General features: G+C 37.6%; 1 protein-coding gene across 4 annotated transcripts in view; it reads left to right on the top strand.

The window, feature by feature from the left end:
• The window catches only part of GDAP2 (ganglioside induced differentiation associated protein 2), a 71,124-nt gene that overhangs the window by 2,510 nt on the left and 49,329 nt on the right, over positions 1-19,285 (top strand). For all 4 annotated transcript variants that reach the window (XR_010941027.1, XM_067727429.1, XM_067727427.1 and 1 more), the window contains exons 2-3: positions 6,397-6,639; positions 7,579-7,718. Coding sequence is in view for 3 of the 4 variants with exons in the window: in XM_067727429.1 (XP_067583530.1) it covers positions 6,464-6,639; positions 7,579-7,718 (316 nt within the window). In the remaining variant the exon portion in view is untranslated. The remainder of the gene's footprint in view (positions 1-6,396; positions 6,640-7,578; positions 7,719-19,285) is intronic.

Genomic DNA, 19,285 nt, shown 5'->3' with positions numbered 1-19,285 from the left:
TGGACCAGCTCTCTTTGTACTTTTATCCAGGCCTATCTAATCAATGTAAGCATTTTGAAGAATAAGAAAACAGATTTAAAGTTCTTTTGTCTTTTAAGTGATATCATTTTCTCTTTATTCAGACAAAAAATCAGAATTTTTTGAGACAGTGATCCAAGACGTTCTGCCTGATTCTGCCCTGTCTTGAACAATAAAAGTCTAATCCCTCTAACCAATCCAATTAATCATATAAAGCACTATTTGGAGGACTTCTTAAACTAAAAGATGACAAGATTTTGAGAAAAAAAAGATGAGCTACAGTGTAATAAGAACTGTTATATACTCATTACTAATTTGAATTGTAAAAGATACATAGTGGGTTCTCTTTATCCTCATCTAGGGAGGTACTGAAGATAGCCCTTAAGATAGTATGGCTAAGGAAATAGATCTGATTCTGCAATCATCTGTTTGTTACATGTAAACTTTGAGATCCTGGGACGTAAATGTCTTGCTTCAAGAGCATTTTTACTAAGGTTTTGTGTTTGCTTATGAACCTGTTCAAAATACAGGACTGATCAATTGATTTTCAGTGGAAAGTCCCGCTCCTCTTTAATGTTATCCAAAATTCTGGCTAAAGCTGTAGATTATTATAGCTTTCCCCTCCTCCTTTCCTTACCCGAGCACTCTGTATTCTATCACTGGGATTCCTAATTTGAGTCTGGGAAACCCCTCAGATTTTTTTCCAGACCTGTGCTTGTATGAGCTCATGTAGTCACAATTTGGGTGATGAAAAGGTCTTTATATTTCATGTAAATTCTCCAAGGGGTCTGTGACTCCAAGAATGTTAAGAACCACTGTTCCTTAAGGATCAGGGATCAGATTTTCCTGCCTAGCTTGGCTTTGCTGCTCCATTTGCTTTATTGCCAAGGTGTGTGTGTTGGGGGAGGGGGAGATTTAAATCTCTTTTTGATGAGAAAAATACATTTCTGTTTAGAGATGGAGCTGAAAAAGAATTCATTGTTAAATGCCATGACACTTTCATATAATGCCATTAAATTTGCTCTACAGTAAGAGCTCTGAACATTACCTATTACTCATTTAACACTCAGTATCTTGTGTGTCACAATGACTTTTAAGATCTTGGAAGAAGATCCAACAAACTATACTGACAAGATGTGGTTGGACATATAGGAGAACCACCAGAGTGTACTGTCAAAGAAGATAATAGAGTTTCAGGGAGGGAATAATCAATAGTGGATGCAGCTAAAATTTGATTAGCTCTTAGACTTGACATTTGGAGAATTATTGTTGACCTTGAAAAAGCAGTTTTAGTATTGTTATAGAGATGGAAGCAGAACTGCAGTGGGTTGAATAAATGGAGGAAAAGGAAGTAGAGCTGCGAAACAGATTACTCTTAAAGTTAAATGGTGAAAAGAGGAGTTTGTTGGTATTCTGAAGAAATGGGGTAGGGAAAAAATTTGAGAGTAAGAGACTCAGGGGAAGGAGAGATCAGGTGTAGTGAAGGGATACTTGATGTTATTACATTCTCTTAGAGGAAAGCTAGTCAGGTGCAGTAAAATGCTTAAATGAAGGTGATTTGGCAGGCTTAAAAGTGTGGAATATACCCAAAAATCACTTGGAAGTTGGAAAGAGTGAGTGAAGATAGAGACATTTTGAGTTGGAGAGAAGTTAAGATAATTTCAACAATGACTTCTCTTTTCTCAGAGCATCAGGAAAAGAAGGAAGGCAATGTGATATGATGTAATGGAAATGGCATGGGTTTTAGTGCCAGCTGGTCTTTGATTTGGATCTCAAGGTACCACTTACTAGTTCTGTTACCTTGAGCTGATAATTGAACCTCTGGGTCTTGGTGCCCTCACTGTAAAATAAGTGTTCTGATACCTACTTTGCAGGATTATTGTAAGGATTAGAAAGCATATTTGTAACATATCTAATGCCCTGTGGTTCACTGTAACTTCCACAGTTGGCCTTCTTTTGTTCCTTTAGTGTCTTAGGCTCTTTCCTGCCTTAAGGCGCCCAGATGTACCTTTCCGCAGCCTGTAAAACTCTTCTACTTTTGGTCTCAACCCTCACTATCTGGAAGAGACATTCTCTGCCTCTTCAATTTAAATAGCTCCCCCACTTCTTTGTTGTAGGACACTTATCACAGATTTTAACTATGTATGTATTTCTACGATTATATCTTTGTGTGATTTTTGTGGAGCTATCTCTTCCATTAGACAGAGACTCAGCACTTAACAGTGCTTGAATGAATGAATGCCTGGGACATAATAGGGAAATAAGCATTTATTACCTCACAGTTTTTATGGGTCAGGAATTCAAAAGTTGCTTAGTCTTGTGATTCTGGCTCAGGGTTTCTCATGAGGTTGTGGTCAAGATGTCAGCTGGGGCTGGAGGATCCAAGGTGATTCATTCCCATGTCTGTCAGTTCATGCTGGTTGTTGGCAGGAACTTTCAGTCTCTCCCCACAGGGGCTTTTCCATGAGCTTCATGAGTGTCCCCATGTCACGAGAGCTCACTTCTCCAGAACAAGCAGTCCAAGAGAGCATGGCAGAAGCCACAATATCTTTTATGATCCATCCGTGGAAGTCACACACTGTCATTTCTGCAATATCCAGTTGGGTACACTGGCCAGCCTTATTCATTATGGGAGGCATCTACACAATGGCATTAATATCAGGAGGCAGGTATCATTGAAGGACATCTTGGAGGCTGTCTATCACAGATGCTGTGTGGAATAGCATAGAGTCATCCAAGAATTACTCAAAACAGTTTTCAGTTAGTGTTGATGGAGGGCCAAGCTAACATAGGAAACCATGTATTTGTTTTGACAGCAGAGAGAATAACTTCTGATTTTTTTTTTCCCTACTGGCGCAGCAGCAGATCAGAGAAAACAGATGTAGGCTTGATCTAGGTGTTAGGGATTAACAAGTCATTACAAGAGCAGACATTGAGATAAGTAAGAGTGTATCTTAATTCACCAATTTGTTTTTGGTTTATCTGATGCTCGTTAGAGAGTCTTTGACAGTGAGTGTCTTGGTCTTTCCCACACATGAAAACATCTCTTTATCTCAACAGTGGTGCAGGTGACTTTCACATTGGCTCTGAGAAAGTTATAACTTTTATTGTGCCTTGCTTGATGCCAGGTGCTCTGCTATGCAGTTTTTTTTTAAAGATTCTTTTGATATGGACCATTTTTTTAAAGTCTTTATTGAATTTGTTACAATATTGCTTCTGTTTTATGGGGTTTTTTTGGTTTTTTGGCTGAGAGGCATGTGGGATCTTAACTCCCCAACCAGGGATCAAACCTGCACCCCCTGCATTGGAAGGCAGAGTCTTAACCACTGGATCACCAGGGAAGTCCCTGCTGTGCAATTTTAATACAGATTATATCATTTAATTCTCACAATAACCATAGTAGTACATTACTCCTATTTTAAAAATAAGAAAACTCTGGTTTAGAGTCAAGGATAATATGACTGTTAGGTGGTAGGTCCTCAACCCAAACTAAGGCCTTCTGATAACGGAGCCCAAGCTTTTACCATTCTGCTTCTGCCTCAAAGTGTAATTGCATATGGAAATATTTACCTTAAAATACTAAAGAAACCGGATTCAAAATTGTACGTACCTTATGATTTTACCTATCACAGAAAAAGGTAGGAACTACTTTTTGGTATCTTTCAAATGTTCTGTAAGTGAGTATTACTTAGAATTGGAAAGAAAAGTTATTTTAAAGAAGTGATTTAGCCCTGTAATTTGACATTCAAGTTTACAAAATGAAAACTAAGTTTGTTTTTAATGGACTTTTTAATATCATGGTTAAGAAATTTCAGCATGAGTTGTCACCAAAAACCTGTGGATAATTTTTTGAAATTATGAATTTCTGCAGGGTGTCGTTCCGTTGAGCTCAAGGCAGTTCAGCCATAGACAGTGAATGTAGCCTTCACTTGTACTCTGTTCAGCTTGTCCAGTTCCAGGCTGAATACTTGTGAACTGATCAACAGGACTTGTGGTTGCCTCTAGTTTCAAAGGCCAATTGGATGGACTAAACACCAACTTCTAGATAAAATTAGTTTATATATTTCAAAATAATATCAAAGGAGTACTTAGTAACAAATAAGAATAATTCTCCGATACAATTTTATCCTGATATGATCTACAAGGCCTTTCTGAAATTGTTATATAAATGAGCACATTTCCTACCACACAGTGTTGGTGCAGGAATTAGAATATTGTTTCAAATCCATCGTTCATTCCAATTAGTATCCCATGTCTCTCAGCAAGAAACAGCAAGATATTAGATATAGAAGGGCATGCTTTTTCTCCTTGACTCTTAACAAACATAAGGATCGTACAGAAAAGCTTCTCAGGAAGTTCACATACCAGCTGTCATTCCCTAATCATCTCTTTGCTCTTATGTATGTTCAGTGTTACCAGCTATCTCCAATTTACCAAACCGACTAATTAGTTCTTAGTCCTTACTCAACCTTTCAGTAGCATTTAACCCTAGATGATCCCTCTTGAGCATTCTGTCTAAAGTTACTTTCTTCACTTGGCTTTTAGGGTACCACACTTTCCAGATCTTCCATTCTTATCAATGCTTTTCTATCTCTTTTTTAAACTTTTCCTCTTTCCAGCCTCTAAATTTGGCCTTAGGACTGAGTCCTTGGATCTGTTCTCCATTTGCATTTTCTCTCTTGGTGGTCTTAAATACCATCCATAGGCTGAGACTTCCAAATTTATATCTTTAGCCTGACCTCTCCTCTGGGCTCTAGCCTCATGTAGCCAGCCAATTGCATGTTTGATATACATACTTGGGCATATAATGGGCATCTCAAACTAACAAAAGGAAAACATAAGGAAAAAAATACCTTGATTATTACTCCACCTGCAACCTACTCCAGTCTTTTCCTTCTCTATAAGTAGCATTACCGTCTATTTAATTGCTCAAGCAGGAAATCTAGGAGTAACCTTTGATTCTGTTCTTTTCCCTCACCCCCTCAGGTGCATTTAGAAAGTCTTGTTGACCCTACCTTCAAAATTCATTCCAATTCTAACCATTCCTCACCACCTTCATCACCATCACCTAGATTACTCCAGTCGTTTTCTACTGGTCTCTGCGTTTACTCTTGCCCCCACTCAGTTTCACTGTAGCTAGAGTAATCTTTTCAAATATTTATATTAAGTCATTATCCTTATAGGGACCCTCTAATAGCTTACCCTCATTTACATTAAGATCTAAACTTCTTATCATGGCTTACAAACTAGATCATCTGGCCTTTCCTTGGCTCACCAACCTCATCACCTGCTACTCATTACCTAGCTCACTGTACTGTAGCCAAACCAACCTCTATGCTCTTCTGGAATAGACCAAGCTCCTCCCTGCCCTTTTGGCCTTTGTACTTGCCATTCCCTCTGCCTGACGCACCCTCCAGAGCTTCACATGGCTTGCTCTCTCACTTTGTTTAGCTCTCTGCTCAGATAGAACCTTTTTCTTATAATACTCACTGCCTCCAGTCGTTCTGTTAGATACCTGCTTGCTTGTTTGTTTATCGTTTTTCATCTGCTTTCAAGGAAGCATCAGTTTTCTAAGGGTAGGGACTTGCTCTGTCTTATTCACTGTGTGTCCCCAGTAACTAGAACAATACCTGACACATAATAGCTGCTTATAAAGATTTATTGAATGAACGAATCTACCATTTTACTGAAATAGCTATCTGACTTACTGCCAAATGAAGTATCATGTTAAATTTCCCATGAGTTTCTGTGACTTAACACTACGTGTCTTCCTATCACCCTTCTCTTCTAATTTCTACATTTCTGTACAACCAAACTTATACCACATCGGTGTCTCATATACTATATTCTATAAATTTTCAAATCCTGTTAATTTTTCCTTTGTTGCCTCACAGATCTATGCCTTCCTCTCCATCTGTTTCTCTACATAGTTCAGACCTTTATCTCTTATTACCTGATTGCAGTAACCTCCCTGCTTCTCATCTTCCGTATTAGACTGAACTTTTTAAGTTGTTCATATTATCTTTGTATCTCTTGCAGTACCTGACACTCCCCCTACCCCGCCAATAGCAGACACTCAATGAATGTTGAATGAATAGTCCTGTGTTTCTGGAAAGTAGAACTGATGGGCTGTGTGATTATTTAAATGACTGTAATTCTTTGAAAATAATTTGTGTTTAAATAATCCCTCTTTTTTCCTGTTTAAAAAAGCCGTAGTAATTCATTGTACGTTTTGATTTTTTAATAGACTGTTTAAGTGACTATAATCACACAATGTACTATTGGAGCATTTCACAGCAGAGTTTTGTTTTTTACTCTAATAGAAGTAAAGTAATACCTGTGCTTCTCTATTAAAATGATTCTTTCTTTTCTCTTAAGCTAAAGTCTACAGTGAATATTGAATTGCTGAGGAATTTGGGAAAAGACAAGCTGAAGTTCCCATTCCATGGATCCCTTGGGTGCACCTTCCCAGTTTGTGGATGTGGATACACTACCAAGCTGGGGCAATTCTTGTGAAGAACAATTAACTACTTCTGATACTGCAGCTGAAACATATCAGGAAGAGACTATTAGATCACCTTTTCTTTACAATAAGGATATCAATGGAAAAGTGGTTCTCTGGTAATTCCTTGGTTAAATCATATCATGATGTAATAATACTTTCTCATAATTCCTTCTAATTTCTTTTTTTCATGTTTTTTTCTGAACTCTTTTTTGTGAACTCTTGTATTATTGAAATATTACTTTGCATACACATTTACAGCTTTATTGAGACTTAATTAACTTACAATAAACTGCATATATTTAAAGTGTACAGTTTGGTAAATTTTGACATGTATACACCCATGAACCCATCACCAGAATCAAGATAGTGAATATATTTATCACCCCGGAAGTTTTTTTGTGTCCCTTGGTAATCCCTCTCTCTTGCCCCTCCCTGCCTCAACATCCCCAAGCAATCATTCATCTTTCTGTCACTATAGATTAGTATGCATTTTCTAGAGCGTTACATAAATGGAATCGTGTACTCTTTTTTCAGTCTGGCCTCTTTCATTCAACACAGTTATTTGAAAGTTCGTCTATGTTGTTGCATGTAGCAGTAGTAGTACATTTCTGTTTTTAAAAAAAGCTTTAGAGATGTAATTCATATACCATACAAATGCACTAGTTTACATTGTACAAGTCAGTGATTTTTAGTATATTCACAAAATTGTGCAGCCATCACCAGAGTCAATTTTAGAACATTTTCATCACCCCAAAGTCCTGTTCCCATTAGCTGTCACTCCCCATCTCACACACATCTCTTATGTAAGAAGCAAAGGAATGACATGATGGTTTTGTGGGTTTCAGGGTTACAGCAATTGCGTTCAAGATCTATCTGCGATGCCATATTAGCCTTTCTGAATCAGGAACAACTTTTTACTGTTGCTTAAGCTTGTGAACTGGTAAAACCAATGTTGTGAAGGGAGTGAAGATAGAATGTTTTGAAATGATTAGAAACTAGCTTTCTTATCTGCCTCCTCTTCCCCACACTTGCTCTTATTTATTTATTTTCCTTAGGAAAGGAGATGTGGCATTACTGAACTGTACAGCTATTGTGAATACCAGCAATGAAAGTCTTACTGATAAGAATCCTGTGTCAGAAAGTATCTTCATGCTTGCAGGGCCTGATTTGAAGGAGGACCTCCAGAAACTTAGAGGTGAGTGAATTTTCTTAGGTATGTTAGTGCTTAGGAAACATTTATTTTGATGTTTGAAGAAGTATATTTTGCGTGTAAGTGAGAAACTAAGTAGATGTAGCTCTTTTGTTGTTGTTAAAACTAAATAAATACAGCCTTTGAAAAACCTATAATGTGTTAGAAGCTGAGTGCTGAGACTTTACTTGGTAAAACCCCTCTGTCGTGTACCTGAATTTTAAAATGACAGTCATCATAGCCAGTTAGATTTTTGGTAACATTTTCTTGGCTGTATAATGTCTTGCACCGATGAGCCTTATAAAACAACTATTCTTTATCTAAACTGAAAATTTTTTATTGAGTTTTGATATTGACAGAATTTTTTTATATACCTCCTGGACATAGAGTGTCACACTTCTGAAATGAAATTGACTTACTGGTAAAAACCAAGTGTGTTCTGGGTTAATTCTGTACTTTCTTTTTTTTTTTTTTAAACCAGTACATTCTTCTTCTGGGAATATTTCTTTGGAATTGGAGACAGGAGGAGTCCTGTTTGTTCAGAATCTTGTTTACCTTATTTGCATTTATTTTCTTAACTTACCAATCTCACAACTTTTTGTTATTATTATTTGTGTGTAAAGGGAATATTGTGAAATTCAATTATCCCATTTTATAAAAAATATTTTTGAAATACAGCAATTTTTCTTAAAATGTAAACAGCAAATCCCACCTATATAAAAAAAATCTTCGTTTCTTAGACGTCTACAAACAATTGGTTTTTAACCTAATAAAGATATTAGAATTTGAACAGGATCATTTATAATGCTGACCATGAAAGAAGAGATAAAGAGAGAAGAATTGTTTATCTGATCAAGAAACTGAACTTTGTGAGGGTAGATGTGGGAAAAAGCCCTCAGTTTAACTAAAAACATGATGCCATGAAGAATATGTAGAAATTATAATATGTATTAGAGATAATACTGAGAAGTTCTTTGATATAAGTAACAGAGAAACTGGTCTGGAAAAATTCCTAATGAGCGCACACGCTCACTTACACCTTAGAGCTGGACTTATGAATTAAAAAAATATAAAATTTAAGTATACAAAATAAAAACTCAATTTTTAGCAGCATATGTTTGGAGGGTCTCCAAGCTGGGGTTCATATTATAACTCTGTCCTTTACTAACTGTGTTACTTAGGACCAGTTACTTCCCCTCTGAGCCTGAGTTTCCTTATCTCTAAAATGGGGATGATGATAGTCCCTATCTTAGTTCCTGACACATAACGAGAGCTCAATGAGTATTTGAGGATGGAAAAAATTAATTTCATGAAGAATAAATTAAATAATGGACATTAAGTGCTAGGCACATCCTCAGTGTTCAGTGTTATTGCTGGTGCTGGTTACACTCCTCAGTTGTATTGCTTAATGAACCAGTGCCACCCTGAAGAGAGATTATTAAGGATGCACTGAAGGGCTGAGTACTTAATTCTGTCCTCTTTTTACATGCTTAACAACAACTTAGTAAATGATTACAAAGTATGACTTACCAAATTTGTAGATGATAAAAAGCTGGGAGGATTTATAGGAGACATTGGATGATAGACTAAAGATTTTGAAATATCCGAACCGACTGGAAGTATGAGCCAAAGAAATGAAAAAATCAACAAGGATGAATATAAAGGTCTTGCAGTAAGTTGAAAACATTAATTACCCAAGTTCAGGATGGGGAAGCCCAGTCTGACAATACTTTTTATATAAGAATTTGCTTTCTCAGTAAAATGGCATTATCATCTCCTCCATTTTTCATGCAAAAAAACTTTAGCATTAACACTTTCCTCTTCCTTATTCCCCACATAAAGTCTGTCATCAAGCCCTAAATAGATCTTGAATCTCTCTGTATTACCACCACCTCCAGCCTAGCCTGTGCTGCGTCATCCCCTGCCTGGACTACAGCCATTGCCTCCCTCCCAATTGGTCTCCTACAACCATTCTTTACTTGAATCTGTTTTCCACACGTAGTAAGTATTTGCTTTTTAAACTGTAAATCCCTTCTCATTACTCCCCTGCTTCAAACCATTTAGTGGCCTCTCATTACACTTTAAGTCCTAACTCCTTAAACTGTTCTCCAAGTTCTTGCAAGATCTCACTCACTTACTTCCAGGTCCCCTTTTACCTTCCTCAATGTACTTGAACCAGACTGATCTCTCATTGCCTTGTCATCCAGCTCCTTTTCAATTTTGCATGTGCTGTTGTTCTTTCTCTCAATTCTTAACTCTTAATCTTAAGTCTTTGCTTATATCTCTTCCTCAAAGCGCTTCTTCCTTTCACTTCAGAATCGCTCATGGTATATGCTCCCAACCTGTGGTACTTCTCTTTGGTGCTCTTAGCACAATTGTAATTTTGTAAATTGTTTATATAATTATTATGTCCCCGTTAAACTTTGAACTCCTTGAGGACAGGAACCATATGTCTTATTGGCCTCCATGTTCCCAGTACCAAGTATAGTAAAGGCATCCTTTCAGTAGCTGATAAATGAATGAATAGAAGTTCCCTGGGATTTTAACTGACTAGACTCCGAGATGATAATGCATCATTTCTACTGAAAACACTAACAGTATCAGATGCATCATTGCACAGCATCACAAGTGAAGGTTTGTAATCAGCTTAAAATAAACTGTTATATTTATAAGATGTTTAATGTAAACCTCATGGTAACCACAAAGAATAAAACCTATGATAGATACAAAAAAGATAAAGAGAAAGGAGTTAAAGCATATCAGTTTAAAAAAAAAATTAAAGTAAGACAGCAAGAGAGGAACAAAGGATAGGAGACTTAAAAAAATACTCAGAAAACAATTAACAAAATGACAGTAATTACCTATTAATAATTATTTTAAATGCTAAAGGACTAAATTCTCCAACCAAAAGACACAGAGGGGATGAAGGATAAAAAAAAAAAAAGAAAAAGAATCCAACAATATGCTGCCTACAAGAGACTCACTTTAGCTTTAATGACACATACAGGCTGGAAGTGAATGGATAAAAAAAGATATTCCATGCAAATGGAAACCAAAAGAGAGTAAGAGTGGCTATACTTACATCAGATAAAATAGACTTTCAGTCAGAATTGGTCACAAGAGACAGAGGTCACTATATGGTCCAGGGGTCAATTCATCAAGAGAATATAACAATTGTAAATATATGTGCACCCAACATTGAAGCACCTAAGTATTTAAGGCAAATATTAATAGAACTGAATGGAGAAATAGATGGAAATACAGTAATAATTAGGGACCTCAATACCCCACTATAAATATTGGATAGATCATCCAGACAGAAAATTAGTAAGGAAACAGAAGGCCTGAATAACACTATGGTCCAAATGAACCTAAGACATATACAGAATATTCCATCCAACAGCGCCAGAATATACATTCTCCTCAAGCATACATGGGACATTCTCCATGATAAATCATATTGGGCCAGAAAGCAAATCTTATCAAATTTAAGAAGACTGAGGTCATGTCAGGAATCTTTTCTAACCACAGTTGTGTGAAACTAGAAATCAATAACAAAAAGAAAATGAAAAAAATCACAAATATGTGGAAATTTAACAGTATGCTCCTGAAAAACCATTGGATCAAAGAAGAAATCAGAAGGGAAATCAGAAATTATCTTGAGACAATGAAAAGGAAAATACAACATGCAAAACTTATGGGATGTAAAAAAAAAAAATGTTTTAAACCAGTTCTAAGAGAAATTTATATCACTAAGTGCCTACATTAGAAGAAAAGAACAGTTCAAACAACCTAATTTTAAACCTCAAGGAGTTAGAAAAAAAAGGTCAATCTAAGCCTATAGTTAGCAGAGGGAAGGAAATAGTAAATATTAGAGCAGAAATAAAAGAAATAGAAACTAGAAAGACAATAGGAAAAAAGCAACAAAAAGAGTTGGCTTTTAAAGAAGAGAGACAAATGTTTAGCTAGACTAACCATGGGGAAATAAAGGACTCAAAATTCTAAATGAAAGTGGAGATATTACAGCTAACACCATAGAAAGACAAAAGATTATAAGAGACTACTATGAACAATTATTTGCCAACATATTGGATAACCTAAAAGAAACAGATAACTTCCTAGCAAACATGCAACCTAACAAGACTGAACCATGATGGAACAGAAAATCTGAACAGACGAAAGGAGTAAGGAGACTTGAATCAACAATCAAAAACTTTCCAACAAAAATAAGCCCACAACCTGATGGCTTCCCCGGTGAATTCTACCATACATATACATATAGAGAAGAATTAATACCAATTCTTCTCAATTTCTTCTGTGAAAAAGTTTAAGAGGAGTGAACGCTTCCAAATTCATTTGACAGGGACAGCACTACCCCGATATCAAAGCCAGATAAGGATGCTACAAGAAGAGAGATTCAAGATGGCAGAGGAGTAAGTGGACATGGAGTTCATCTCTCTCTACAGATGCATCAGAAATACATCTGTAGATGCAACAGTTCTCACATAACACTGGCTGAAAACAGTTCTCACAGAACACTGGCTGAAAACTAGCAGAAGACATTGGACACTGGAAAGGACTATTAAAGATCCCTGCATAACTGTGTAGGACAGAAAAAAGAAGGGAGAAAGAGAAGGAGAGGAAGTAGGACAGGACCTGCACTCTGGGTCGGGGGAGCTGAAGCAGAGGAGAGATGCCCGAATTTGGGGAAACCCCATCTCCGACGGGGAAATCGATTGGGACAGAGGACAGCATTTGAGGCTGTCAGAAGAAGGTGAAGCGGCCAATCTGTGGCAGACGGGACAGAGTGAGAAGTACACAGATGGTCCATACCTCAGCCCTATGTGCCCCGGACTGGGATGTGTATTCACAGGTGTGCAAGGGGGCTGGGAGCTGGTGCATGGGGATTGGAGAACAGGCCCAGAGTGAGAACTGCTGTGGGCTGTGGGGAGATGGACTGAGGGGACAGGAGGGAGGAAATCTGCAGCAGGGAATGCCTGTGGAGGAAGACTGGACTGCCATGGAAGCAGGGCGCTATTGCTGAGTCACAAGAGGGGGGAGGAGCCACCATTGTAACCTCTCTCTCCCTACATGCCAGTGCCTGCTGACGACAGTAAAAGAAGCCCACTCAAGGCTGGCTCTGTGCGCTGGCTGCCGAGCAATAAACAAAGCCCCATGAGGGCTGGCCCTCACGTGCTGGCTGCAGGGCAGAAAAACCCTCTCAGGGCTGGCCCTTGCACACCTGCTGCCAGGTGCCAGAAAAACCCTGGCCAGGGCTGGCCCTCATGTGCCTTATGCCGGGCGCCAGAAAAGGCCCTCACTACGACCATATCTCTTGTGCCTGTGGCTGGCAGCTTCCCTGTGCATTTGGGGCTGTAAGGGCTCCCATGATCCAAGCAGTCTTACCACCTCTGCACCTGGTCCTCACGGGGGCAGACCCTAGAGCTCCAAGGCAGCCTCAGGACCAGACTCCTGTGGGTGGACCACGCGCAGAGGTGGGAATGAAACCAGAGCTGAACCCCCGGGACGGGGTGACTAAGGAAGATCAAAAATCCTTCCATCAGCTGTACAAGCTGCAGACTAAATCCCTGCAATCAGCTAGGTAGATCCTGCATCTAAGGAATATCTGAGTAGACAATGAGTGTTCCCACAAATGAAAATGGTCTAGCTCTGGCAGCTGTGGACGTTGGGGGCAGCACATGCAGGAATTGGGCCAGATCATAGTCTGAGTGGTGCCCACAGGGCCCACAGAAGGTCTAGAGACCAGCCCAGAGGCAGAGGAGAGCCTCTTGGGGAGGCGGAGGTGGGCTCTAGCTCACGGCATATGCAAGGACACTTACAGCAGAGATGCCAGGGACACATAATTATTGCTATTAATTTCATTATGTTTTGATTCATTCTGTTCTTGGTTCTAGCTTTTTTTTGTTGTTTTTTTTTTGGTTTTAGGGTTTTTTTTGGTTTTTTTGTTTTTTACTCTTTTGGGATCTCCATGTTTTATAACATATTTTTACTTTCTATTTTTTTTATACATTTCTGTTTTTACTTTTCTGTGTTCTTTTCCCTAATTTTTTTCCTTTTTCTTTAATAAATTTTTCTTTTTTTAATGTATATATTTCTGTTTCTACTTTGCTTTTCTGTTGTCTGTGTTTTTTCCCTTTTTATTTTATTGTTATTTTTTAATCATTTTTATAAGTTCTGTTTCCTTGCTTTATTCTTTAGTGGTCACACTGCTTTGGTTTTGTTTTTAGGTTATGTGTTTTTGTTCATTTTAATCCTAATTGTTTGATTTCATTTTTGAGTTCTTCCGTTTGTCTGGTTGTTCTGTTTTTGTTTCTTTTATGTGTGTTTGTGTTCCTTGTTTCTCTTTTTGTTTGATTTTGTTTTTACCATTTCTCCAGGGTTTTGTTTGTCTTTTTTTTCTAAAATATACTTTCTATTTTTTTTATATTTGTTTCTACATTGCTTTTCTGTTGTTCTGTCATCTTTCCCCTTTCTCTTTTTCTTTTTTTATATCATTTTTGTCAGTTCTGTTTCTTTGCTTCATTCTTCAGTTGGCACTCTGCTTTGGTTTTGTTTCTTGGTTTTTGTCACCTTTCTTCTTAATTGTTTGATTTCATTCTTGGGTTCTTTTGTTTGTCTGGTTGTTCTCTTGCTATTTGATTTATTTGGTTCTATTTTTCTTTCTTTTGTGTGTGTGTGTGCTTCCTTGTTTCTGTTTCTGATTGTTTGATTTTAATTTATAGCATTTGTCTGGGGTTTTGTTAGTTTTTTTTTTTTTAATCCCCTTTATTGCCGGGATGAGCGACTTGTGGGGTCTTGGTCCCTCGACCAGAAGTTGGGCCAGAGGCTCTGGAGTGGGAGCACTGAGTCCAGGGTGCTGGAACACTACAGAATTCCCGGCTCCAAGGAAGATTAATCACTGAGAGATGTCACGGAAGCCTCCATCTGAATCCAAGACCCATCTCCACCCAACTGCCAGCCGCTCCCAGCTGCTCCCAGCAAACAACAAACAAGACAGGAACACAAACCCACCCATCAGCACACAGACTACCTAAACTCATACTAAGCTCACAGACACCCCAAAACACACCACCTGACCTGGCCTTGCTCATCAGTGGAAAAAAGACTCAGCTCCACCCACCAGAGTGCAGGCATCAGTCCCTTCTATCAGGAAGCCTACACAAGACACTGGACCAACCTTAACCACTGGGGGCAGAGAACAGAAGCAAGAGGAACTATGATCCTGCAGCCTAGGGAAAGGAGACCTCAAACACTGTAAATGAGGTAAAATGAGAACACAGGGAAATATCTTACAGGTAAAGAAGCAAGGTAAAAGCCCACAAGACCAAATAAATAAAGAGGAAATAGGCAAACTACCTGAAAAAGAATTCAGAGTAATGATAGTAAAGATGATCCACAATCTAGAAAATAGAATAGAGAAAATACAAGAAACATTTAACAAGGACCTAGAAGAACCAAAGAGCAAACAAACAGTAATGAACAACACAATAACTGAAATTAAAAATAGTCTAGAAGGAATCAATAGCAGAATAACTGAGGCAGAAGAACAGATAAGTGAGCTGGAAGATAGAATGGTGGAGATAACTGCCACAGAGCAGATTAAGAAAAAAGAATGAAAATGGAGGACAGTCTCAGAGACCTCTGGGACAACATTAAGCACACCAACATTCGAATTATAGGTGTCCCAGTAGAAAAAGAAAAAAAGAAAGAGTCTGAGAAAATATTTGAAGCGATTAGAGTTGCAAACTTCCCCAACACAGGAAAAGAAGTAGTCAGTCAAGTCCAGGAAGCACAGAGAGTCCCATACAGGATAAACCCAAGGAGAAACATGTCAAGACATGTATTAATCAAACTAATAAAGAGGAAACCCAAAGAAAAAATATTAAAAGCATCAAGGGAAAAGCAGCAAATAACATACACGGGAATCCCCATAAGGTTAACAGCTGATCTTTCAGCAGAAACTCTACAGACCAGAAGGGAGTGGCAAGATATATTTATAGTAATGAAAGGGAAAAACCTACAACCAAAATTACCCAGCAAGGATCTCATTCAGATTGAACAGATAAGTTAAAACCTTTACAGACAAGGAAAAGTTAAAAGAATTCAGCATCACCAAACCAGCTTTACAACAAATGCTAAAGGAACTTCTCTAGGCAGGAAATACAAGAGAAGGAAAAGTCTTAACACAAACAAACCCAAAACAATTAAGAAAATGGAAATAGGAACATACATATCGATAATTACCTTAAATGTAAATGGATTAAATGCCCCAGACAAAAGACACAGACTGGCTGAATGGATACAAAAACAAGATCCATATATATGCTGTCTACAAGAGACCCACTTCACACCTAGGGACACATAAAGACTGAAAGTGAAGTTATGGAAAAAGATATTCCGTGCAAATGGAAGTCGAAAGAGAGCTGGGATAATAATACTCATATTAGAAAAAATAGACTTTAAAATAAAGACTACTACAAGAGACCAGGAAGGACAATGATCAAGGGATCAATCCAAGAAGATGTTACAATTGTAAATATCTATGCACCCAGCATAGGAGCACCTCAATCCATAAGGCAAATGCTAACAGCCATAAAAGGGGAAATCAACAGTAACACAATAATAGTAGGTGACTTTAACACCCCACTTACACCCATGGACTCATCATCCAAACAGAAAATAAATAAGGAAATGCAAGCTCTAAATGACACATTAGACCAGATGGACTTAATTTGATATTTATAGGACATTCCATCCAAAACCAATATAATATGCTTTCTTCTCAAGTAGACACAGAACATTCTCCAGGATAGATAACATCTTTGGTCACAAATCAAGCCTTGGTAAATTTAAGAATATTGAAATATCAGGCATCTTTTCCAACCACAATGCTGTGAGACTAGATATCAATTACAGGAAAAAAACTGTAAAAAATACAAACACATGGAGGCTAGACAATAAGCTACTAGACAACCAAGAGATCACTGAAGAAGTCAAAGAGGAAATTAAAAAATACCTAGAAACAAATGACAATGAAAACATGACGACTCAAAACCTATGGGATGCAGCAAAAGCAGTTCTAAGAGGGAAGTTTACAGCAATACAATCCTACCTCAAAAAACAAGAAAAATCTCAAATAACCTAAAGCAGTTAGAGAAAGAAGAACAAAAAAACCCCAAATTTAGCAGAAGGAGAGAAATCATACAGATCAGATCAGAAATAAATGAAAAAGAAATGAAGGAAACAGTAGCAAAGATCAATGAAACTAAAAGCTGGTTCTTTGAGAAGGTAAACAAAATTGATAAACCATTAGCCAGACTCATCAGGAGAAAAAAGGGAGAAGACTCAAATCAACAGAATTAGAAATGAAAAAGGAGAAGTAATAGTGACACTGCAGAAATACAAAGGATCATGAGAGACTACTACAATCAACTATATGCCAATAAAATGGGCAACCTGGAGGAAATGGACAAATTCTTAGAAAAGTATAACCTTCCAAGACTGATCCAGGAAGAAATAGAAACCATGAACAGACCAATCACAAGCACTAAAATTGAAACTGTGATTAAAAATCTTCCAATAAACAAAAGCCCAGGACCAGATGGTTTCACAGGTAAATTCTATCAAACATTTTGAGGAGAGCTAACATCTGTCCTTCTCAAACTCTTCCAAAATATAGCAGGGGGAGGAACACTCCCAAACTCATTCTATGAGGCTACCGTCACCCTGATACCAAAACCAGACAAAGATGTCACAAAAAGAACTACAGGCCAATATCATTGATGAACATAGATGCAAAAATCTTCAACAAAATAATAGCAAACAGAATCCCGCAGCACACTAAAAGGATCATACACCATGATCAAGTGGGGTTTATCCCATGAATGGAAGGATTCTTCAGTATATGCAAATCAATCAATGTGATACACTATATTAACAAACTGAAGGATAAAAACCATAGGAAAATCTCATTAGATGCAGAAAAAGCTTTCAACAAAATTCAACACCCATTTATGATAAAACTCTCCAGAAAGTAGGCATAGAGGGAACCTACCTCAACATAATAAAGGCCATATATGACAAACCCACTGCCAACATCATTCTCAATGGTGAAAAACTTAAAGCATTTCCTCTAGATCAGGAACAAGACAAGGTTGCCCACTCTCACCACTATTATTCAACATAGTTTTGGAAGTTTTAGAGCAATCAGAGAAGAAAAAGAAATAAAAGGAATACAAATTGGAAAAGAAGAAGTAAAACTGTCACTCTTTCCAGCTGGCATGATACTATACATAGAAAATCCTAAAGATGCTACCAGGTAACTACTAGAGCTAATCAATGAATTTGGTAAAGTAGCAGGATACAAAATGAATGCACAGAAATCTCTTGCATTCCGAAGACTATAGAGACTGAGGTTCATGATATTAGAGATGAGAAGGAGGAAGACAATATATTAATGGTGTAAAGCAATATGGTTATTATCCTAAGGATGGCAGTTGGCTGTTTGCCATTTAACTGAATACAAAGTAGGAAAATTGGGGCCTACGATACAGAATGGTGAGTAGAGGACAAGTAAGTTGTTCCCATGATATTTGCACACACTAGACTCTTGCTGCATTAGTTGAATGAAAACATACATGAATTAATGAGCAAATGTGGAATAATTTCCTAGTATTTATGTTTCTTGAACATTGGGTTATTACTGAGAGGGGTTGCAAAACTCTTTTATCTGGTGAAATGAAAAGAACAGAGATGTAATTAAAGAGGGGCCTTAAACTGTCAAAAAAAAATTCTTTCTCCACAAAAAAAAAAAAAAAGAAATCTCTTGCATTCCTATACACTAACAACAAAAATATCAGAAAGAGAAATCAAAGAAACACTCCCATTTACTATTGCAGCAAAAAGAATAAAATACCTAGGAATAAACCTACCTAAGGAGGCAGAAGATGTGTATGCAGAAAACTATAAGACACTGATGAAAGAAATCAAAGACAATACAAACAGGTGGAAAGGTATACCATGTTCTCGGACTGGAAGAATCAACATTGTGGAAATGACTATACTACCCAAAGCAACCAACAGATTCAATGCAATCCCTATAAAATTACCAATGGCATTTTTCACAGAACTAGAACAAAAAGTTTTACAATTTGTATAGAAACACGAAAGACCCCGAATAGGCAAAGCAATCTTGAGGAAGAAAAATGGAGCTGGAGGAATCAGGCTCCCTGTTTTCAGACTATACTACAAAGGTACTCTAATCAAGACAGTAGGGTACTGGTACAAAAACAGAAATATAGATCAATGGAACAGGATGGAAAGCCCAAAGAGAAACCCACGCACATCTGGCTACCTTATCGTTGACAAAGGAGGCAAGAATATACGATGGAGAAAAGACGGCCTCTTCAATAAGTAGAGCTGAGAAAACTGGACAGCTACATGTAAAAGAATGAAATTAGAACACTTCCTAACACCATACACAAAAATAAACTCAAAGTGGATTGAAGACCTAAGTGTAAGGCCAGGCACTGTAAAACTCTTCGAGGAAAACA

Source organism: Pseudorca crassidens, chromosome 2 (genome assembly GCF_039906515.1).
Source record: "Pseudorca crassidens isolate mPseCra1 chromosome 2, mPseCra1.hap1, whole genome shotgun sequence".
Lineage (NCBI taxonomy): Eukaryota > Metazoa > Chordata > Mammalia > Artiodactyla > Delphinidae > Pseudorca > Pseudorca crassidens.
The sequence above is the reverse complement of the archived record's forward strand: the minus strand, read 5'-3'. Positions and strand labels throughout refer to the sequence as shown.